The sequence below is a fragment of the Cherax quadricarinatus genome, chromosome 58 (genome assembly GCF_038502225.1).
Source record: "Cherax quadricarinatus isolate ZL_2023a chromosome 58, ASM3850222v1, whole genome shotgun sequence".
Lineage (NCBI taxonomy): Eukaryota > Metazoa > Arthropoda > Malacostraca > Decapoda > Parastacidae > Cherax > Cherax quadricarinatus.
The window spans coordinates 4,659,643-4,683,614 of record NC_091349.1 but is presented as its reverse complement, the minus strand read 5'-3'; the positions used below and the strand labels follow the sequence as shown (position 1 = coordinate 4,683,614).

The 23,972-nt window shown below is 39.9% G+C and overlaps 1 protein-coding gene across 4 annotated transcripts in view; it reads right to left on the bottom strand.

Annotated features, from left to right (window-relative positions):
• Window positions 1-23,972, bottom strand: part of lovit (loss of visual transmission) — a 141,074-nt gene that overhangs the window by 3,751 nt on the left and 113,351 nt on the right. For all 4 annotated transcript variants that reach the window (XM_053790216.2, XM_070097554.1, XM_053790217.2 and 1 more), the window contains exons 7-14: window positions 18,007-18,108; window positions 16,471-16,613; window positions 11,409-11,525; window positions 7,997-8,122; window positions 7,293-7,403; window positions 6,107-6,217; window positions 1,922-2,052; window positions 1,339-1,513 (exon numbers count right to left, since the gene is read on the bottom strand). In XM_053790216.2, the coding sequence (XP_053646191.2) occupies window positions 1,339-1,513; window positions 1,922-2,052; window positions 6,107-6,217; window positions 7,293-7,403; window positions 7,997-8,122; window positions 11,409-11,525; window positions 16,471-16,613; window positions 18,007-18,108 (1,016 nt within the window). The remainder of the gene's footprint in view (window positions 1-1,338; window positions 1,514-1,921; window positions 2,053-6,106; window positions 6,218-7,292; window positions 7,404-7,996; window positions 8,123-11,408; window positions 11,526-16,470; window positions 16,614-18,006; window positions 18,109-23,972) is intronic.

The following is a 23,972-nucleotide window of genomic DNA, read 5'->3' as shown; positions in this document are numbered from 1 at the left end:
GAGACGTAGTAGGTGCATGGTGAGACGTATAGGTGCATGGTGAGACGTAGTAGGTGCATGGTGAGACGTAGTAGGTGCATGGTGAGACGTAGTAGGTGCATGGTGAGACGTAGTATGTGCATGGTGAGACGTAGTAGGTGCATGGTGAGACGTAGTAGGTGCATGGTGAGACGTAGTAGGTGCATGGTGAGACGTAGTAGGTGCATGGTGAGACGTAGTATGTGCATGGTGAGACGTAGTAGGTACATGGTGAGACGTAGTAGGTGCATGGTGAGACGTAGTAGGTGCATGGTGAGACGTAGTAGGTGCATGGTGAGACGTAGTAGGTGCATGGTGAGACAGACGTATGGGAAAATCCCTTTAAATCAACTACTCATTTTCAACTAGAGATAAATAAGTCCCTGGGTGTTGGTAGACTGGTGTAACTGGCTTCGTGACACAGGCTGATTGCTTAACTGGGTTTAAAACCTATTGACTATAAGAGGGTCATTAAGGCTGTGTCACCTGTTCATCACTTGCTAAAAATACTTTAAAATATATATATATATCCTTATGGGGAGACGTATTGTTATTACATGTACTTTTATGTTGTGTTGTTGTTTGGAAGTGTACTGACTAATGAGTCTGTGTAAAGATGTCTTGAGTACAATGCAATGAGCTACTGGCTTGATACTGATATCTATATAATATAAAGTGAAACAAAAAATCTATTTACTAGCATCGTGAAAAAAAATTCTTGATCAAAAGGGCATAATAACTAGTTACTTAATCTAGAAAATTTAATTGAAAAAAATTATTAGAATAAGGATATACCAGCAAAAGCTTACTACTGCATATTTTTTTCTAAAAGTACTGATAAAAATGTTGCTAGGATATATGTACAATAATCCAAGACTTCTAATATAACTAATTAATACTACAATTAACATTGATAAACAAGATGAAAATTTCTCCTCTCAGAATAAAGGGTTCTCCTATCTGTTTGGCATACGTGATTACCTTTCAAGAGGAGAGTTATGATGCCCTTGAGGAGCTATAAAACAAGCCAACCTAGCCTAATTCGCATCTATATTTGGAGTTAAATTCTAGGCTAGGTCAGGTTGGGTTACTTTTTCGGGGGTTAGAAAAAATATATGCAAGTTTCGTCTCCAAAGGCCCAAAATATAAGTTTCAACTGCACATCTTACTCAATGATCGAGACCTTACATAACATAAAACACAAAAGGCATTTAACTTTATATTTGCCGGGCTCTTTATTAATTGAAGTTACCCCTCTTGAAGGGTACTGACGCCAGGGGTACGTGAGTGATCCAGCATGACGTAGAGTGAGGTACGTACCGTCTCCGAGGCGTGGTAATGCGCCACCAGTAGGTACGGCATGGTGAACAACGTCGAGTACATGACTCCAGCACAGCAGGAGAACATGATGACAGCGACAGGGTGTCTGAGGGCGGCCATGAACACCATCCCAATGCTGTACACCAGCTGCCCGCAGACGTACACAGGCTTGGCTCTGGCGCACATAAACACATACATGAGGATTCAACACATTCATGTACACCATCCCCGCCCAAATATACACCAGCTAACGACGCACATATAGAGGACTAACAACAGCAGAAACCCTGTAAGGGTCCAATACAGTCATATACACAGCCATGAACATCATTCTAAAACTCTGTGGGTGATAAAAAGCCAATTTTTTGGAGGAAAAACTCTTGCAATAAAGTTTTTCAACCCTATACTAAGTGTCACTTCAAAAGCACCACCTAAGTGGACATCACACGTGTAGAAAAAACCCTTTGCCAAGTGTCACTTTAAAAATACAACTTCGTAAACAACACAAGTGTAGCAAAAGTCCTTTACTAAGTGTCACTTCAAAAACACCAACTGTGTGGACAACACATGTGTAAGTACGTACCTAAACCTCTTGACGAGTCCCTCAATCAAGAAGGAATACACGGAGCAGGAGAGGGAGTAGAGCGCCATACCCCAGCAACCGAAGCGAACACCTTCCTCATAGAGCTCTTTCTCCTGTGTACCGTCAGCAGCCTGAGATGAACCACCAGTTAGTCAGCAACAATCATGAAATGAACCACCAGTTAGTCAGCAACAATCATGAGATGAACCACAGGTTAGTCAGCAACAATCATGAGACGAAAGGTCACACACACATGAGCTACTAAGTCTCTGCGAAAAACACACCTTAAGCCAGCAGATAGTGGAGCCAACAAGACTAGAAAACACACTTGACCTTATCTTCACAAATAATGAGGACCTGATAAGAGACATAAGAATATCAAAAACAACTAATTCCGATCACAACCTAATCGAAGTCCAGACGTACATGCATAGGGGTCCTGATCAGCAGAATGCATGTACCTGTGAAGGTGTCTTCACAAAATACAACTTCAACAACAAGAACATCAACTGGGACCAGGTAAACCATGTCCTAAACGAAACATGTTGGGAAGATGTCTTAAATGACATGGATCCAAACCAGTGCCTTGAAAGGATCAACTTCCTGGTAGCTGAAGCATGTTCTAGGCATATTCCCCTAAGAAAGAAGAAGAGCAGGAGTAAACTGGAGAGAAAAAGACACTCCCTCTACAGAAGACGACGAAGAGTCACTGAGCTCCTCAGGAGTGCTAGAACATCTAATACACGAAAGGAGGCGCTGACCAGGGAAGTGGAAACTATCGAACTTAAGCTAAATGACTCTTACGGGAACCAGGAGAGGCAGGAGGAGCTTAAAGCTATTAGTGAAATTGAAAGAAATTCAAAATATTTCTTTTCATATGCCAAAAACAAGGCAAATACCACATCTAGTATCGGGCCCTTACTCAGACAGGATGGGACTTACACAGATGACAACAAGGAAATGAGTGAAACATTGAAATCCCAGTACGACTCTGTGTTTAGTGAACCACTAATAGGTCTGAGGATCGACGACCCAAATGATTTCTTCATGAATGAGCCTCAAAACTCCATAAATGTATGCCAGATTTCTGACATTACCCTAACTCCGATAGATTTCGAAAAAGCCATTGACAACATGCCTATGCACTCAGCCCCGGGCCCAGACTCGTGGAACTCTGTTTTCATTAAGAACTGCAAGAAACCCCTCTCGCGTGCCCTAAGTACACTATGGAGGAGGAGCTTGGACATGGGTGAAATTCCAGTCACTTAAAACAACGGATATAGCCCCACTCCATAAAGGTGGCAGCAAAGCATTAGCTAAAAACTATAGACCAATAGCTCTGACGTCCCACATCATAAAAATCTTTGAAAGAGTGCTAAGAAGCAGGATTGCAAATCACCTGGATTCCCAAAATCTGCACAATCCAGGGCAACATGGGTTCAGGGCAGGTCGCTCCTGCCTCTCACAACTACTGGATCACTATGACATGGCCTTGGATGCACTGGTAGAAAATCAGAATGCAGATGTAATATACACAGACTTTGCAAAAGCATTTGACAAATGCGATCATGGCGTAATAGCCCATAAAATACGTGCTAAAGGAATAACTGGGAAAGTGAGGAGATGGATCTTCAACTTCCTAACAAATCGAACACAAAGAGTAGTGGTCAACAGAGTTAAATCGGAGGCTGCCATAGTGAAGAGCTCTGTTCCACAAGGCACAGTACTCGCCCCCATCTTATTCCTTATCCTCATATCAGACATAGACAGAGATATACACCACAGCACCGTATCATCCTTTGCGGATGATACTAGGATCTGCATGAGGCTGTCATCTGCTGAGGACGCGGTTAACCTCCAAGATATAAACAGTTTTCCAGTGGGTAACGGTAAACAATATGATGTTCAATGAGGACAAATTCCAACTACTCCGTTATGGAAAACTGGAGGAGATAATAACTAGAACAGAGTATACTACTGACTCCGGCCATACAATAGAGCGGAAAAATAATGTAAGGGACCTGGGGGTAATGTCTGACGATCTCACTTTCAAGGATCACAACAGCACCACGATCGCACGTGCAAAGAAAATGATAGGATGGATAATGAGAACTTTCAAAACGAGAGATGCCAAGCCAATGATGATCCTTTTCAAATCACTTGTTCTCTCTAGGCTGGAATACTGCTGTACATTAACATCTCCATTCAAAGCAGGTGAAATCGCAGATCTAGAGAGTGTACAGAGATCCTTTACTGCACGTATAAGTTCTGTCAAGCACCTTAACTACTGGGAACGCTTGGAAGCACTTGACTTGTACTCGTTGGAACGCAGGAGGGAGAGATATATCATAATCTACACTTGGAAAATCTTGGAAGGAATGGTCCCAAATCTGCACACAGAAATCACTCCCTACGAAAGTAAAAGACTGGGCAGGCGATGCAAAATGCCCCCAATAAAAAGTAGGGGCGCCACTGGTACACTAAGGGAAAACACCATAAGTGTCCGGGGCCCAAAACTGTTCAACAGCCTCCCATCAAGCATTAGGGGAATTGCCAATAAACCCCTGGCTGCCTTCAAGAGAGAGCTGGACAGATACCTAAAGTCAGTGCCGGATCAGCCGGGCTGTGGCTCGTACGTTGGACTGCGTGCGGCCAGCAGTAACAGCCTAGTTGATCAGGCCCTGATCCATCGGGAGGCCTGGTCATGGACCGGGCCGCGGGGGCGTTGATCCCCGGAATAACCTCCAGGTAACCTCCAGATGAACCACCAGTTAGTCAGTAACAATCATGAGATGAACCGCCAGTTGGTGAGCAATATACTTTAAACACTACATATTACACAGAAACACCCGTTGCAGAGACCACAATAGGTAAATATTCGTTATAGAAAGCTTAATAGCCAGAAAAATTCATTACAGAAATCTAATAGACAGAAACATTCATTACAGAAATACTAATAGACAGAAACATTCATTACAGAAATACTAATACAGAAACATTCATTACAGAAATACTAATAGACAGAAACATTCATTACAGAAATACTAATAGACAGAAACATTCATTACAGAAATACTAATAGACAGAAACATTCATTACAGAAATACTAATAGACAGAAACATTCATTACAGAAATACTAATAGACAGAAACATCATTATAGAAATACTAATAGACAGAAACATTCATTACAGAAATACTAATAGACAGAAACATTCATTACAGAAATACTAATAGACAGAAACATTCATTACAGAAATACTAATAGACAGAAACATCATTATAGAAATACTAATAGACAGAAACATTCATTACAGAAATACTAATAGACAGAAACATTCATTACAGAAATACTAATAGACAGAAACATTCATTACAGAAATACTAATAGACAGAAACATTCATTACAGAAATACTAATAGACAGAAAGGCTCTACAGAATTTTAAGACAACGCACGTAAAAAATATCTTAAAAAAAAAAAATGCTAAAAGAAAAGGGGAGACAATCAGGCTTGAAATATAAGAAGGAAATGACGAAGAGGAAAAGGAAGAGTAAGAGGAAGATTAGCTCCAATGCCTTGGAACAAGAACACATTCACCGACAGATCGACGCGACAACTGAAAATACTGATTTAGAAGGTACTCGTCACCAGACCATGATTAATTTTGATTTAGAGCACTCAATCCCGTTACTCTTTAAATTTAGTTAAAAGGAACCCAAATCTTGTACCTTTTAGTTTACTTGTCTCAGTCTTCCTCGTATGTAGCAGGTTCGCCGGTCTTGTCCCGGCCCGGGTCTTTTCCAAATGGTGACCAAGTCTTCCTTAATTTAGATTTATTATTATTATTATAAAAAAGAAGCGCTAAACCACAAGGGCTATACAGCGTTGCTTAATTTAGATTTAGAAGGTGCTAATCATTAAGTCTTCCTTAATTTAGATTTAGAAGGTACTAATCCTTAAGTCTTCCTTAATTTAGATTCAGAAGGTAGTCATCCTTTAGTCTTCCTTATTTAAATTTAGAAGTTACTCATCCCTAAGTCTTCCTTAATTTAGATTTATAAGGCACACATCCCTGAGTCTACCTTTAATTTAGAATTTATTCACCCTGGGTCTTCCTTTTAATTTAGATTTACAAGGAACACATCCCTGACTCTCCCCTTAATTTAGATTTAGACTTGACTCACCCCTGGGTTTCCACCGAAGACAGCCTCACCCACGAAGTCAGTGAAGTAGAGAGAGTAACAGACGAGTGACATCCAGCAGAAGAGGTTAGTGAGGCACAGTACTCGTAGTGACTGGGGCGTCACGCATCAGCCGAAGAAAAAGAACATTATTTTTGGTTTCAAAGGATTATAAATACGTACATATAGATTTTTGTTTGATAACAATGAAGATTTAACAAAGTTAATGCTTGTTAAGGTTTTTAAATGAGCTAAGTAGGAGCTCTTAGCTTATAAGTGAAGGCAGGAACTCTTGGTCTAACCCTGTAAAAAAAAAAACTCGTGTGTGTATGAGAGAGAAAAATTAGTGTACAACATACCAGCTAGGATGAACTAGATAGGCTAATATATTATCTCTTATTAACTAAATAATTTGAACCGTGACTAGGGTGAGTGAGCCTCGTCCTACCAATCAAATCCCTATCCCTATAATTTTTTCAAAATTTTAATTTCTTCCACAAAATTGCACCAACTCGATTTTAAATTGAATATTTTCGTTGTGTATTTTTTCCTTCCAGGATCGTTGCTTCATTGGTTTATTAGGTTTAATGCCTATCGACTACACGAAGAGAAAATAAGAAAATTAAAATGATTATGGATAATTTGAGAAAATCATAAGATTTTTTACCCATGTTCTAGTCTTCAATCGGCTTTTTTAACACCTGTAAGAAATAATAAATCGAACTAATAATTTGACCATATCTGTTGTCTTTTGGGGAGAAAAAACGATTCAACTCTAAAAAAAAATCTCTGAGCGCATGATTTTCAAGTTTTTTTTTTTAATTTCCATTGTGTTTAAAAATGACATCACGAGCTTTTTAACATATACTGATTAAGAAAATGGCTAAAATAATTAAATATAGTTAATTTTAACATACTGTAAGTTTTTGTGTAACCTAACCTTCAATGGAAGTTTTGAATACAAACTAATCATCGTCTTATCAACTGCCCGAAGTCAATTCTAGATTAATAGATCCAGCCCCAGCTCCTACAAGACCAACTCTAGATTCTAGACCAATAGAATCCCTCCAGATTGTAAACGACCTATCCTAAGTCCATAATAGGTCAGTAGGGCCCCTCTAGAATCTGTAGGGCTCATCCTAGATCCATTCCAGCTGAGCACAGAACTACCTCATGCTAGAGGACTCACCCTCGGCATATAGACGATGGAGAGAAGATATTGTCGTAGAGTGGCTCCAGGTACTGCTGCTTCATCAGTTACCTCTGCTACTACCGCCTCCTTCATCACCTCCGTCGGGTCCTGTAGAATATTTAACGAATAGGACGTGTGATCTTGTTCAGTGCTCCAGCTTTAAGAACGTTATATAAAAAAAAACACTTAAAACGCCTCAATACTTTTAAGGAATCATCTGAAAATTGCCCCAACTGAAAAAAAAGTGAAATATACCTTAAATTCTTGCATAGGTTAGGTACATTAACTCCATCGATACACTGGACCTGAATGGCGTTCTGTGGGCGACAGTGAAGAAACCACACGTTATAGAGCAAGGTCTTATTGGCACAACGTTAATAAAGCTCTACACAGCGTAACGTTGTCCCATTAAATTTGTTCTACGACGTGTCTTGTCTACAACGATTACCTTCTCTGTGGATCTGTTTTCTGTTGGTGTTTTACAACAGTCTCGCCCTTATTCATTTTTACATTTACTGGCATTATTGTATGTTGTAATTGGTTTGATCTGGTTATTAAACGACAATCTAACCTAACCAAACCTAATCTAAATACTGTATGTAGAGAAATTAACTTTAACATTTACGTGGGAAACCAATGATTGCGTTAGGATGAAACATTGGCCTTGGATACGGGCTTTATTTTTGCTTATTTAAACCCACCTGCTGGTTAAAAGAGGTCTCCTGGTGTTGCTGCTGTTCCTGCTGGTGTAGTTGCTGGCCCTGCTTCTCGCCGTAGCCCTGATAGTTCTCTGCTTCAATTCCTTCATCCACACGGTGACCATTTTGCTGTTGAGAGGCCAAACATCACTAGCCTGAACTATAGCTGTTGATACATTCACGAACTATGTTTCAGATCATACACTCAATGTGAAGCCTAGCAGACCCGTGTGGATCATTCTGTACAAGAAGTTCTGGATACCTGGAGGGCGTTTCGGGCCAGGCCTCGCGGTGGATCAGGGCCTAATCAACCAGGCTGTTACTGACCGCACTCAAACCAACGTACATACCATAGCCCGGCTGGTCAGGTACTGACTTTAGATGCCTGTCCAGCTCCCTCTTAAGACTACCAAACTGTTCTCGCGAGGAAACAATTATACACATGATGTAGGGACTCCCATATTGCTTCTGGTGTGTTTTGTCTGACAAAAATAAATACCTATATATAACTGTGGATGACGCAAAAACGATGTGAGAAATAAAAGGTAAAGAAGATGAAAGAGCTTAATAATAAGACCTGGACAGACTTCAGGAATGGTCATAAAAGTGATTGGTGTAATTTAGCCCAAGGAAAAAGAGCGTTAGGAACTACGAGATAGTGAAATAAGGCCCAAGACAAAGTTCCAGACTGTTGGGATGCAAATAACTGAAACAGATGAAAAAAAAAAAAAAAAAAAAAAAAAACGCTCTGGATAAACTCGCAAATATAAAAGTACCATGTCTAGCAATGGTATTATATACCGACAAGTATATTAATAAGACAATATGCAGTTTACTGTAATTTATTGACAGAATGTTTCGTCCACCTAGAACTTTATCAATTCTCACTTATAATTGATAAAGTTCCTGGTGAACGAAATATCCTCTCAATAAAATAACATTAACCAAATACCTTGTCTTATTACAAATGGATTTGGACACGTTGAAGGACTGGTCTGACAACTGGATAGTATTATAATTTACTCACGGCAAATGCAGTTATATAAATCGAAGAAGGGCAAAGATGACCGGAATCAGAGTACAAGCTCGGGGACAAAGGCTATAAACCTCCCTGAAAGAGAAGGAAGGACCCTGGAGTGAGCACAGTTCCAAGTATTTCGCCTGAGGAATACTTCAACCAAATAACCGCTACAGCGAACACCAGACTGGCAAATTTAATGATAGTTCTATGGAACGTCAACAAGGAAGCAATCACGACCCTATACAGGGCAGAATGCAGCGCCAGTATGGAACCTATATCTTAAAGCACGTACAGAAGTTAGAAAGTGAGGATAAAGGGTAGATCAAGAGTAACATTACGAAGTATAAAAAAATGAGAGGAACTGATAGGGTGGAGAGGACGAGTCTGCTTGAGAGGTGGCTCACGGGTACACGAAGTCAGAGAGATGCTAGGAAATGTTTCTTTAGCCTTAATTAAGATGTGGAACGACCTAGACTGCGAAGCGCTAAAGTGGGGAGAGCCACATATAGTTTTAACCCTTCATCAGGCAAGGGGTCCGAAAATTTGAAATTCGAACTGAGCTCCCTATGGTGGATAGAGTAACTCAATACAAGTTCAATGATCCCATATAAATTGATTTCTGATGGTTAGTTTTCGAGCAATTGCTAATCTCCGGAGACCGAAAATATCCGGCTGCGCCCGACAAAGTGATTAAAAAATTTTATGTTGCAAAACTTGCAATTGTTAATAAAACACACCAAAACAATTTTTTAAATTTAATATACAAACAGACAATATAAAAAACATAAATGAAACTTGAATCAAAACATTTTTTAATTGTTACAAAAATATAAAAAGGAAGCAAATCTCAACAATGACAAATTGCAAAGGGATGCAACTTTCAGTCCCTATATTCCTGAGATTCATTTGGATGACCAATTATTCTATATTGCTAATTGATGGTATGGTAGTCGCTGAAGCAATTTCTATCACTCTTTATCCAGATTTACTTTGCATACAGAACACTGGAATGAGGATGTGACCAATTTCTTCGAGTGGCTGCAATAGTTGCAATCGTAATACCTTACTTTTTCTTCACTAATTTCTGTTTTTTGGCTGGCCTTTCTTCCTCCTCATCATCACTTGACACCTGTGCATCCGGTGGCAAGTATTCATCACCACTATCCAGCAATTCTGGTTCATCTACCTCTGCTTCTGAGTCACTCTCTTCAGAAACGCAGTCATACCTCGACCTGCTGGTGGACTGCTCCCCATAAAACAACTTCTCATTGATCTGGAAGGACAATAGAAACCTCCTGTATAGATCCAGACCACTACAGAGTTCATATATGCAATTGAAATTTTTTTATAAATATTTATTTGACTAAAATTGGACATTCCCGGAAACTCGGGCAAGACCGAAATAATTCGGTATAAAATGCTTGCACTTTTTTCAACTGCATGCTACACTCATATTATGCTTCACACGGACTTTAGGTATATATCAAAATATGCCTAAACTATTCATGTAAGCACTAAACACAACAATCAGTACTTACCGACATTGTAGAATGTATAATCCAAGAGTAGATTAGTAAGGGTGGAGGGAAAAATGGGTGTGTGGGCGGAGCCAAGCCACCAGTGTTTATATTTTGATCTCTCAACCAATGGGAAGGCGGCAGAAGCGAACTGTACTTAGCTGAAGAGACTCAGGGAAGGCTTGTGATTGGTTGGAACTAAAGAACGGGAAGCTGGCCGCGCGGGGCACGGAGTAGGACACGCCCCCAAAACACGTAATGAATACCGAATTATTTCGGCCCACCCCGATAAAGGGGTGGTACGATTGGACTCACGCAATCAGGAAAGTAAACCCAGTAGTAGCCAGCGGAGAGGCGGGGCCAGGAGCTGAGATTCGACGCCTGCAACCACAAATAGGTGAACACACGCGCACATAACGCCATCCATTGTCCCCCAAGAAAATGCACCTCATTTGGCTTCACTAGATATGCAAATTATAAATAATGAGAGGATTTAACCATCAACGTGTGTGGGGTAATCCCTGAGTCATGGCAGCTTAGTGGTGGATCCATGACTGCTGCTGCTGCCTCTCGTTGCCTCTTTCTCTTACCTACTTACGAGAGGTGATCATATTCTGCGCTAGCTTCCGTTTTCTATGGCGTCACCGTTGCTTCTTGCTTTTATGGTGGTTAACTGATATACTCACTGACGTAGCTTAAGCGCCACTTTCCTACCTTGAAACTTGCCTATTTGCACTCTTTTCATAAATAAACCGCACTTAGGAGAGAAGAAACTTTAGGATGACTTTTGGTCAGTCCAGGACTAGTGTAAATCACAATTGATCGAGAAAAGGGCGGAGAAGGCCAGAAGACAGAACCAACCTCCCCAAGCACATACCATGAGGGAGAGAGAGTTAGGGCGAAGAGGAGGCTTTCTCTCGATGGAACCATACCCTCCTTTGCCATCCTCCATGGTACCATCATCTCGAGTCAGCGGCTGGTCCACAGACATGCCCTACCATGCCCAAGAAAAGCATTATTAGTTATAATACAAGTTAGTAATGTGTGTGTGTGTGTGTGTGTGTGTGTGTGTGTGTGTGTGTGTGTGTGTGTGTGTGTGTGTGTGTGTGTGTGTGTGTGTGTGTGTGTGTGTGAGTGTGTGTGTGTGTGTGTGTGTGTGTGTGTGTGTGTGTGTGTGTGTGTGTGTGTGTACTCACCTATTTGTACTCACCTATTTGTGGTTGCAGGGGTCGATTCATAGCTCCTGGCCCCGCCTCTTCGCTGATTGCTACTAGGTCCTCTCTCTCCCTGCCCCATGAGCTCTATCATACCTCGCCTTAAAACTATGTATGGTTCCTGCCTCCACTACATCACTTTCTAGGCTATTCCATGGCCTGACTACTCTATGACTGAAGAAATACTTCCTAACATCCCTTTGATTCGTCTGAGTCTTCAACTTCCAATTGTGACCTCTTGTGTCTGTGTCCCATCTCTGGAACATCCCGTCTTTGTCCACCTTGTCTATTCCGCGCAGTATTTTATATGTCGTTATCATGTCTCCCCTGAACCTCCTGTCCTCCAGTGTCGTCAGGCCGATTTCCCTCAACCTTTCTTCGTAGGACAATCCCCGTAGCTCTGGGACTAGTCTTGTTGCAAACCTTTGCACTTTCTCTAATTTCTTGATGTGCTTGACTAGGTGTGGATTCCAAACTGGTGCTGCATACTCCAGTATGGGCCTTACGTAGATGGTATACAGAGTCTTAAACGAATCCTTACTGAGGTATCGGAACGCTATCCGTAGGTTTGCCAGGCGCCCGTATGCTGCAGCAGTTATCTGATTGATGTGCGCCTCAGGAGATATGCTCGGTGTTAAACTCACCCCCAGATCTTTTTCCTTGAGTGAGGTTTGCAGTCTTTGGCCATCTAAACTATATTGTGTCTGCGGTCTTCTTTGCCCTTCCCCAATCTTCATGACTTTGCATTTGGCAGGGTTAAATTCAAGGAGCCAGTTGCTGGACCAGGCTTGTAGCCTGTCCAGGTCTCTTTGTAGTCCTGCCTGATCCTCGTCCGATTTGATTCTTCTCATTAACTTCGCATCATCTGCAAACAAGGACACTTCTGAGTCTATCCCTTCCCTTATGTCGTTCACATATACCAAGAACAGCACAGGTCCTAGGACTGACCCCTGTGGAACCCTGCTTGTCACAGGCGCCCACTCTGACACCTCGTCGCGTACCATGACTCGTTGTTGCCTCCCTGTCAGATATTCTCTGATCCATTGCAGTGCCTTTCCTGTTTGTGCCTGATCCTCTAGCTTTTGCAGTAACCTCTTGTGAGGAACTGTGTCGAAGGCCTTCTTGCAGTCCAAAAATATGCAGTCGATCCACCCCTCTCTCTCTTGTCTTACTTCTGTCACCTTGTCATAAAACTCTAGTAGGTTTGTGACACAGGATTTTCCTTCCCTGAAACCGTGCTGGTTGTCAATTATACACTTGTTTCTTTCCAGGTGCCCCACCACTCTCCTCCTGATGATCTTCTCCATGACCTTGCATACTATACACGTTAGTGATACAGGTCTGTAGTTTAGTGCCTCATGTCTGTCTCCCTTTTTAAAAATTGGGACTACATTTGCCATTTTCCATACCTCAGGGAGTTGCCCAGTTTCAAATGATGTGTTGAAGATCTTTGTTAATGGCTCACACAATATCTCTGCTCCCTCTTTAAGGACCCATGGAGAGATGCTGTCTGGTCCCACCGCCTTTGAGGTGTCAAGTTCGCATAGCAGCTTCTTCACCTCCTCCTTGGTTATATGTACCTCATCCAGCACTTGCTGGTGTGCCCCCCAGTTCTGATTTCTTGGAGTCCTACTGGTTTCCACTGTGAATACCTCTGTAAATCTTGTGTTGAGCTCCTGACATACCTCTCGGTCGTTTCTTGTGAATTCCCCATCACCCTTCCTCAGTCTGATTACCTGGTCCTTGACTGTTGTTTTCCTCCTGATGTGGCTGTACAACAGCTTTGGGTCAGCCTTTACTTTTGATGCTATGTCATTTTCATATTGTCTCTGAGCCTCCCTTCTTATCTGTGCATAATCGTTTCTGGCTCTTCGGCTGATTTCTTTATTTTCCTGAGTTCTCTGTCTTCTGTACCTTTTCCATTCTCTAGTACACCTAGTTTTTGCCCCCCTACACCTTTGGGTGAACCAAGGACTCGTTCTGTTCTTCCCATTATTTCTTTTTCCCTTGGGAACAAACCTCTCCTCTGCCTCCTTGCATTTTGTTGCTACATAGTCCATCATTTCTTGTACTGGTTTTCCTGTCAGTTCCCTTTCCCACTGAATGTCTTGAAGGAAGTTCCTCATGCCTGAGTAGTTCCACCTTTTGTAGTTTGGTTTTTCCCAGCCTATTCCTGCTACTCTCTCCACTTGGAGCTCAACTATGTAGTCGAAGCACAGAACTACATGATCACTAGCTCCCAGGGGCCTTTCATTCATGATACCCTCGATGTCCGAACTACTCATGGTGAATACAAGGTCCAGCCTTGCTGGTTCATCCTCTCCTGTCTCTCTGGTAGTGTCTCTAACATGTTGATGCATGAGGTTTTCCAGTACCACATCCATCATCTTGGCTCTCCATGTTTCGGGACCCCCATGGGGCTCCAGGTTTTCCCAGTCAATCTCCTTGTGATTGAAATCACCCATAACTAGTAACTTTGCTCCCCCCATGTGTGCTCTCCTGGCCACCTCGGCTAGTGTGTCGATCATTGCTCTGTTGCTCTCATCGTATTCTTCTCTTGGCCTCCTGCAGTTCTGTGGTGGGTTGTACATTACTGCAATTATCACCTTATGTCCCTCAGACTGGATTGTTCCTACTAAGTAGTCCCTTTCGCCCGTGCCATCCATTCCTTCCATTTTCTCAAAACCCCACTGGTTTTTAATGAGCAGTGCAACTCCTCCTCCCCCTCTCCTCCCTCTGTCTTTCCTGAGGATTTGATATCCGGATGGAAAGATTGAATCTGTTATTATTCTGGTGAGTTTTGTTTCTGTGAGTGCTATTATGTCTGGGGATGTCTCTTTGATTCTTTCGTGCCACTCCTCATACTTGTTTGTTATTCCATCTGCATTTGTATACCACACCTTCAACTTCTTTTCTAAGACTGTGGTCTGGGAGGTATATTGGGGTTGGGGAAGTGGGAGACCTGGTAAGGAACTATGGGTTGTTACTGTGGGGGTGGAGTTTGTAATGTAGTGGGTGGGGGCATTGGATGTGGCATGGGTGTTTTGATTTAGTGTTTGGTTGCACTGGGGTTGACCTGGTTGGGAGGCTTCTATAGGAAGTTGTGAGGGAGGCTGTATTTGATCTTCTTCCTGGGCCTGGGATCTCCTGTCTGTCTTCTCCATCCCCTCTCTTTCCTCCTTTCGCCTTTGTACCATCTCTCTCAGTTTCTGCCTTTCTTCTTGTGTTCTGTCGCAGTCGAGATACACCTTCCTGTAGGCCGGCATGTCCCTTAATCGTGCTTTCTCCTGCAGGATCCTGGTCCGAGTCGCTTCTGCCTTGAAGGTCACTCTTACTGGCCGGGTTCTTTTTTTTACAAACCCCCCTATTCTCCGAAAATTTTCCAGCTGGGTCATGTCGTCTTCTATTGCTTTCATGATGCTTTCAATTGCTTTTTTTCCCCTTGTTTTCTTGCTTCATATGTTTCCCCTTCAACTTCCTGGAGCCCATACCAAAGACTGACCTCACCCTTTCATTCTCCCACTGCATATCCCTGTGTATCCCCTCATTTACTTTGGTTTCCTCCACTGCAGCTTTCCTTTCATCAGTTTCACTGGCTAATGTATTTGGGCTCAGTGGCCTGTCATTTTCCCTTCTCGGCTTTCCTTGGGCTCTGTTGTTGTCTGTTAGGGCCTCCACATAAAGCTTAGCTCTTTCGTTTGCTACAGTCTTCTGTGTGTGTGTGTGTGTGTGTGTGTGTGTGTGTGTGTGTGTGTGTGTGTGTGTGTGTGTGTGTGTGTGTGTGTGTGTGTGTGTGTGTGTGTGTTTTAATCAATAAATTGTTGAGTGTAGTTAGACTAGTCTACTAATTTACCTAATTTGTTATTTTGGTAAATAATTTATAAGTAGTCTACAATTGTTTAAATTATTCACTTTCTCAGATACTTACTTAAATTGTTAGCTGGGTAACTATAAGCTGATACTGATATATACTGAGTCGCCGTGATTCAGTCCACGGCACGGGTTTAAACACTGGGCATGTTTCTTTACACATGATGCCCCTGTTCACCTAGCAGTAAGTAGGTACCTGGGTGTTCGTAGACTGTTGTGGGTCGCATCCTGGGGGACAAGATTAGAAAGGACCCCAAAAACACACGCACGCACACAGCAAAGAGCACCAGAGGGCAGACTCACCAGCCTCGCATTAAGAAAGAAAGCAAACTGGTAAAACACTCTTTATTGTCAGGGAAGGTTCGTTTGCGGGGAGCTCACAGCGCCGCGATTAAACCATAAAACACACGCACAAACACCAAGACAGAATTGTTACACCTTAGAGCTGTGTCCCTTCTAGACCACCCAAAACCCTCTTAAAAACCTCCCCCCTTCTTTAAACGCTCCCCTTCTTTAAATATTTTCTCTGAACCATCTCCGTCTCTAAACTCTCTCATTTATATCCCCTTCTTTACACCCTCTCCATTTTTTAAATCATCTTTTAAACCATTTTCTTCTGTAAATTCTCTTCAGTTTTCATGCAATTTTGAAACTAAAATCATATTGTTGAGTATCAGTGTTTCTTCTGGTGTTCTGTATTTAAAATTTCTAGCTAATAGCCTGGCATTGTCTTACATTTGTTTACAAGTGTGGAGAGAGAGAGAGAGAGAGAGAGAGAGAGAGAGAGAGAGAGAGAGAGAGAGAGAGAGAGAGAGAGAGAGAGAGAGAGAGAGAGAGAGAGAGAGACTGACTTACCTTCTGCAGCTGAGCCTTGGTAGAGTTCTGCAGTACTTCGAGAGGGATCTCCCTCACTGAGTACAATGTACTCAGCACACACACGATAAAGATGAGCGTCACCAGAGTGAACACCGCTCGCACGTGTCCGCCCAACATCACTCCTGGTGTGGGTGTAAATGTGTGCGTGTATGTGTGGATGCGGGCGTGAGAAATAGGTGTGGGCGTGGAGGTAGAAGGAATAATCAGTACCTTGGTAAAATATATGGAGGATTACATTAATTACAATATGAAAAGTCATATATGAAGTTAAAAATCATTGTATTTTGGAACTTTGCGATAATTATGCAAATCGTGCAGTGTTAAGTAGGTTGTGCAATGGAGACAAATATATTTTGTGCCAATGGGGAGGAAATTCTTTTTTTTCGGCTTAAAAGCATAACTGAACCTAACCTAACTTATATTGGGGATAAAGTTAGCTTAGACTAGATTAATGAGAGTTCCTTTTTTTGTTATATAAAAAAAATCACATTGGACCAAAATATAACTGTCTCCATGGACAACTCATTTAATAAGGAAATTTTATATAATAAAAAAACACAAGGACCTCATCTCCATTTTGATCATATGGAGGACTATATAAATTTATATATATGGCAGATTTTGACTCACGAAATCGTAATGACACGATTGCAAACAAACCATACCCAGGCCGGGATTGAACCCGCGGTCAGAGAGTCTCAAAACTCCAGCCCGTCGCGTTAGTCACTAGACCAGCTAGCCACAATAAGATTCGTCCAACTAGGTATATTTCTACACCATAGGAAGGTTAGCACAGGCACCACTTTGACCACAAATGCAAGTTTTTACAGACGAATCTCCAGCTAGCGTGGCCGTGACGAACTCTAGCTCAAGTCCCCTCACTGCCGTCAACATGACTCACGAAATCGTAATGACACGATTGCAAACAAACCATACCCCGGTCGGGATTGAACCCGCGGTCAGAGAGTCTCAAAACTCCAGACCGGGGTATGGTTTTTTATGGCAGATTTTATTAATCAAGATATATAGAGGATTATATTAAATTAAATATAGAGATATGATTGTAATATTCGTCAAGACAGTTCTGACTCGGGTCTTATCTCTCGATGACCAGTTGGTACCCAATAATAATAGAGAGAACAGTCCTGATTTATATATACGGAGGACTATAGTATATAAATTTAATATGGGAGACTATATTAATTTAAATCAATACACAGGTGTACAATAGGTATGTGCTATCTTACATAATTATTGTTTATTTTTGTGTTCAGGTTTAAACAGAACATCTGAGGTGACAGACTCACTACCTGTAGAACACCACCAGTTCACCTCTACCCGAGGAAAACCACCTGTTTTCTTCTTTCTGCTATTCCGTATTCTTGCTCCCACCTCTCCTCGCTCTGGTAATCTCTCTTTCTCGTGCTATTTATTAACGATTAAAAAACTATTGATTACTGCCCACGAGCGCTGCGGACACAACTCATGAATATACGTTGCAGATCTCTCTCTCACCTATGACTGTAGCATCCCAGTTTATACCGCCCATGGCGTAGCCAAATCCACCCCCGAGGCCCGCCATGATGGTGAAGGTGGACAGACCGATGGCATGATCCTCTGTAGGGAAGCAAGGAAATTCTGTTACGTATTTATTTCTATATAAAAATAATTACACTCCTGTTTCCCGCTTTCTATTAATTTCATTATTATTATTTTTTGAAGTGTATTTAGGTACAGGTACACATAAGTACAGTTATTACAATTATCATATATAATAGCATGTATAAATTACCTAGGATAACAGTCAGTAACTTAGTTCCACTGGAGTCCTTACTAATATTAAAAATAATTTTCATTGTCAACAACTGTATTTATTATTATTTTTTATGTTCCTTCTGCAATTTCAAAATTAATCCCTTCGTGAGGTTATCTATGGAAGACTTATTTTACATTAAAGAAAATATTGCTTAGAGGTGAATGAAGTCTTAGTTTCTCCATATATTCCTTCAGTCAAGTCCAGGGTGATAAGATTTTTGTTCGGATTTTTAACCGCGAAGGGTTAGCCACCCAGGATAACCCAAGAAAGGCAGTGCGTCATCGAGGGACTGTCTTATTTCCAATAGGGTCCTCAATCTTGTCCCCCAGGATGCTACCCACACCAGTAGACTAACACCCAGGTACCTACTTACTTGCTAGATGAACGGGGGCAACAAGTGTAAAGAAACGTCCAATATTGCCACCCTTCTGGTTGTTAGGTAAGACACATATGCAACAGTTAGGTATCTTTATTTGGAAACGTTTCGCCTACACAGTAGGCTTCTTTAGTCGAGTACAGAAAAGTTGATAGAAGCAGAAGAGACTTGAAGACGATGTAATCAGTCCATCACCCTTAAAGTTTTGAGGTGGTCAGTCCCTCAGTCTGGAGAAGAGCATTGTTCCACCCTTCTCAGGGATCGACCCACGGACACAGCGTGTGAAACTAGAGCATGGAATACCAGGCCTCGGGTCACCAAATACACCATGCGGTACCATTGTTTTTTGTAATCGGTACCCAACAGTAGTTTTTTCGTGTGATAAATTCAGTGGAATCCATCTTTTGTGGCTGTAGGTAGTCAGATTCCTGGTAATTTAGTCATTTTGTTAAAATCTACTCCGGAGTTTTCAGGTTTATGTTATGTTATGTTGTGTTATGTTATGTTATGTTATGTTGTGTTATGTTGTGTTGTGTTATGTTATGTTATGTTGTGTTATGTTATGTTATGTTGTGTTGTGTTATGTTGTGTTATGTTATGTTGTGTTATGTTATGTTGTTATGTTATGTTGTATTATGTTATGTTATGTTGTATTATGTTATGTTATGTTATGTTGTATTATGTTATGTTGTATTATGTTATGTTATGTTGTATTATGTTATGTTATGTTATGTTATGTTGTGTTATGTTATGTTATGTTGCGTTATGTTGTGTTATGTTATGTTGTGTTGTGTTATGTTATGTTATGTTGTGTTATGTTGTGTTATGTTATGTTATGTTGTGTTATGTTATGTTATGTAATGTTGTGTTATGTTGTGTTATGTTGTGTTATGTTATGTTGTGTTATGTTATGTTGTATCTTGTTATGTTATGTTATGTTGTATTATGTTATGTTATGTTGTATTATGTTATGTTGTGTTATGTTGTGTTGTGTTATGTTATGTTGTGTTATGTTATGTTGTATTATGTTATGTTATGTTGTATTATGTTATGTTGTATTATGTTATGTTGTGTTATGTTATGTTGCGTTATGTTGTGTTATGTTATGTTATGTTGTATTATGTTATGTTATGTTGTGTTGTGTTGTGTTATGTTGTGTTATGTTGTGTTATGTTGTGTTATGCTGTGTTATGTTGTGTTATGTTGTTATGTTATGTTATGTTGTATTATGTTGTGTTATGTTATGTTGTATTATGTTATGTTATGTTGTATTATGTTATGTTATGGTGTGTTATGTTGTGTTATGTTATGTTATGTTGTATTATGTTATGTTGTGTTGTATTATGTTATGTTGTGTTGTGTTATGTTATGTTGTATTATGTTGTGTTATGTTATGTTGTATTATGTTATGTTATGTTGTATTATGTTATGTTATGGTGTGTTATGTTGTGTTATGTTATGTTGTATTATGTTATGTTATGTTGTATTATGTTATGTTGTGTTGTGTTGTGTTATGTTGTGTTATGTTGTCTTATGTTATGTTGTGTTATGTTATGTTATGTTGTGTTATGTTGTGTTATGTTATGTTGTGTTATGTTATGTTGTGTTATGTTGTGTTATGTTATGTTATGTTGTATTATGTTATGTTATGTTGTATTATGTTATGTTGTATTATGATATGTTATGTTGTGTTGTGTTATGTTGTGTTATGTTATGTTATGTTGTATTATGTTATGTTATGTTGTATTATGTTATGTTGTTATGTTATGTTGTATTGTTATGTTATGTTGTATTATGTTATGTTATGTTGTATTATGTTATGTTGTATTATGTTATGTTATGTTGTGTTATGTTATGTTGTGTTATGTTATGTTATGTTGTGTTATGTTGTGTTGTTATGTTATGTTGTATTGTTATGTTATGTTGTATTATGTTATGTTGTATTATGTTATGTTATGTTGTGTTATGATATGTTATGTTGTATTATGTTATGTTATGTTGTATTATGTTATGTTGTATTATGTTATGTTGTGTTGTGTTATGTTATGTTGTGTTATGTTATGTTATGTTGTGTTATGTTGTCTTATGTTGTGTTATGTTGTGTTATGTTATGTTATGTTGTATTATGTTATGTTATGTTTTATTATGTTATGTTATGTTATGTTGTGTTATGTTATGTTTTATTATGTTATGTTATGTTATGTTGTATTATGTTATGTTATGTTTTATTATGTTATGTTTGTTGTGTTGTGTTGTGTTATGTTAGGTTATGTTGTGTTATGTTATGTTATGTTGTGTTACGTCATATTATGCTATGTTATGTTATGTTATGTTGTGTTGTTATGTTGTGTTATGTTGTGTTATGTTATGTTATGTTGTGTTATGTTATATTATGTTGTGTTATGTTATGTTATGTTGTGTTATGTTATATTATGTTGTGTTATGTTATGTTATGTTATATTATGCTATGTTATGTTATGTTGTGTTATGTTATGTTATGTTATGTTGTGTTGTTATGTTGTGTTATGTTGTGTTATGTTATGTTATGTTATGTTGTGTTATGTTATGTTGTGTTATGTTATGTTATGTTGTGTTATGTTATATTATGTTGTGTTATGTTATGTTATGTTATATTATGCTATGTTATGTTATGTTGTGTTATGTTATGTTGTGTTATGTTGTGTTATGTTATGCTGTGTTACGTTATGTTATGTTGTGTTATGTTATGCTGTGTTACGTTATGTTATGTTGTGTTATTATTATTATTATTATTAAATATTCGCCGGTATTCTCCCGGCCCGGGCCTTTTCCAAGTGGTGGCCCGGCCTTGGCTCCCTTTTTAGGGAGTGTCTGAGACCTAAGTCTCCCATGGGAGGAGGCACAAGTACCTCCTCATCTTTGGGACCAACTGTCCCCAGGCCTAGCCACAAGCTAGGCCTCTCTGGTCTGCCATCCCCGCCACAAGGGGGCTAATGGGAATGACAGTGTTATGAGCTAAAGGCTCGGGCTCAGGCACCTACCCTACCCTAGAAGGGTTAGGCATGGTGTCGATCTATGTTGTGTTATGCTGTGTTATGTTATGTTATGTTGTGTTGTGTTGTGTTATGTTATGTTATGTTGTGTTATGTTATGTTAGGTAAGATTCGTCAGAAACAACAAGAGTCAGCTTCATATTTTCACACATTTCTTTTGGTGATTTTTTTTTGTTAAATTTTATTCTACGTATTTTGTCTGTCTCACTGATTTTTTTTTCTTTGCAGTAAAAGTTATGGAGCCGAATTATTCTTTTCTACTTTTTTTTTTAAATATTTTTTTTTTTCCAATCAAGTTGCCTGTTTTAAATGAAGGTCGATTTTTTAAGTGATCTTATTTCTTTTATATTCCCCATCGCAACTTGCTCTAAACAACAACAACAACAATAATAATAATAATAATAATAATAATAATAATAATAATAATAATAATAATAATAATAACAATAGCAACAACAAGGTGTTGGTTCAAGGTTATGGTACAAAGGCGAGAAGCTCTGGAGGAACTCACTCAGTACGAAACAAGGAAAAAGCCTAAAACCTCATCTATTATTCCTACTTGGCCATGTCAGGCTACGAAACTTTTCCTGCAAGCATTGCGGAATAAACTAGTTGTAAAAGTATTTGTTCGTGTACACAGAAAATGATTTTTTTTTTCTCGAACTGAGCTTAAATATACAAATTATTTTTTTGACGTAGAATAACCCAATAACATTACAAAATATGATTCACTGGTGGATATCTGTTAAGGTTGCCATGTATAATGGTTGACCGATACTTAAGTTGCTTGTTTACTATCTAAAATGATTTTAATTAAAACCATAATTTTTAATGTGGTAAGCCAAGGGAAGGACTCGATCAGATGACCAAAAGCTCCAGCTGTGGGTCATCATATGACTCAGACCCGCGTCAGGAAACACTAGTCTTATTTCCTGACAAACCTAACCTTAAACCTGTTAAGTGAACATGCAATTACGGACCAAAACTGATGGAATCTGTCATTAACGTGATTTTTATTGAGTGAAGGTAAACTTAAATTAAAAAAAAAAAAAGTTTGGTCTCTCAATAGCATGACTTAATTTAAAGTGAGAGGAAAATCAAGTAACGGCAAAAAATATACATGATAGTTTCACCAATATTCTCCTTTCAAAAAATGGTGCCTTGGATCAAACCTGATTATACCTGCCAGTCCCCAGGTCACGTAGCTGCGTCTCAACACCGAGGACTGAACACTCCAATTAAGACTACAACTTCATGGATAATGGACGGATCACATCGTATCCTCCCCACTGCTTCCACTGTCTCCATCTTTAGTCATCTTTGGTAGCTTTAATGCCGAAACGTTTCGCCTGCTCAGTAGGTTTCAGTCGAATGTTCTTTTAAAGCCTACTGAGCAGGCGAAACGTTTCAATATTAAAGCTACCAAAAGTTGCACGTCTTATCGACCAGTTGGTATTGTATACTATAATTACAGCGATGACCCCCTACGGGCTTAGCACTTGTCCGTGAAAATAAAAATTCACTAAAATGTTAAACAGGTGTAAGTGGGTCAGGAAGCCTCTTGGAGAGGTTTCACCCCGTACGTCACTATGTGAGACAAAGCCTCATCACACCCATCAACGCAACACTGATGACTTAGTACCAACTTGCTGCCCAGCTGATGGTGCTGTCCAGGGTTTTGTCCGTCCGGAAAAATGGGAAAAAATGGCTGATGACGCTGTTGATAATGTGGTGACAGCGGTGCTCATAATTTACTAAGACAATTATTATTATTATTATTATTATTAAAGATTCGCCGGTATTCTATTGGCCCGGGCCTTTTCCAAGTGGTGGCCCGGCCTTGGCTCCCTCTTTAGGGAGTGTCTGAGACCTAAGTCTCCCATGGGAGGAGGCACAAGTACCTCCTCATCTTTGGGACCAACTGTCCCCAGGCCTAGCCACAAGCTAGGCCTCTCTGGCCTGCCATCCCCGCCCCAAGGGGGCTAATGGGAATAACAGTCTTGTGAGCTGTAAGCTCGGGCTCAGGCACCTACCCTACCCTAGGGGCATGGTGTCGATCGCTTTTTTACTAAGACAAATTTGGAAAAAAAGGATAGTTCACCTGGCGTTGCTGGTCTTAATCGTATGATGATGTTTTTGTTAGGATAAATTTTAAAGATTTCACTTGACGCTGCTCTTAAATCATGATAAATGATGATATTTTGCTTGTCAGGACAAATTATAACATTTCTCTCCTGATGCTGATATTGGTCAACAA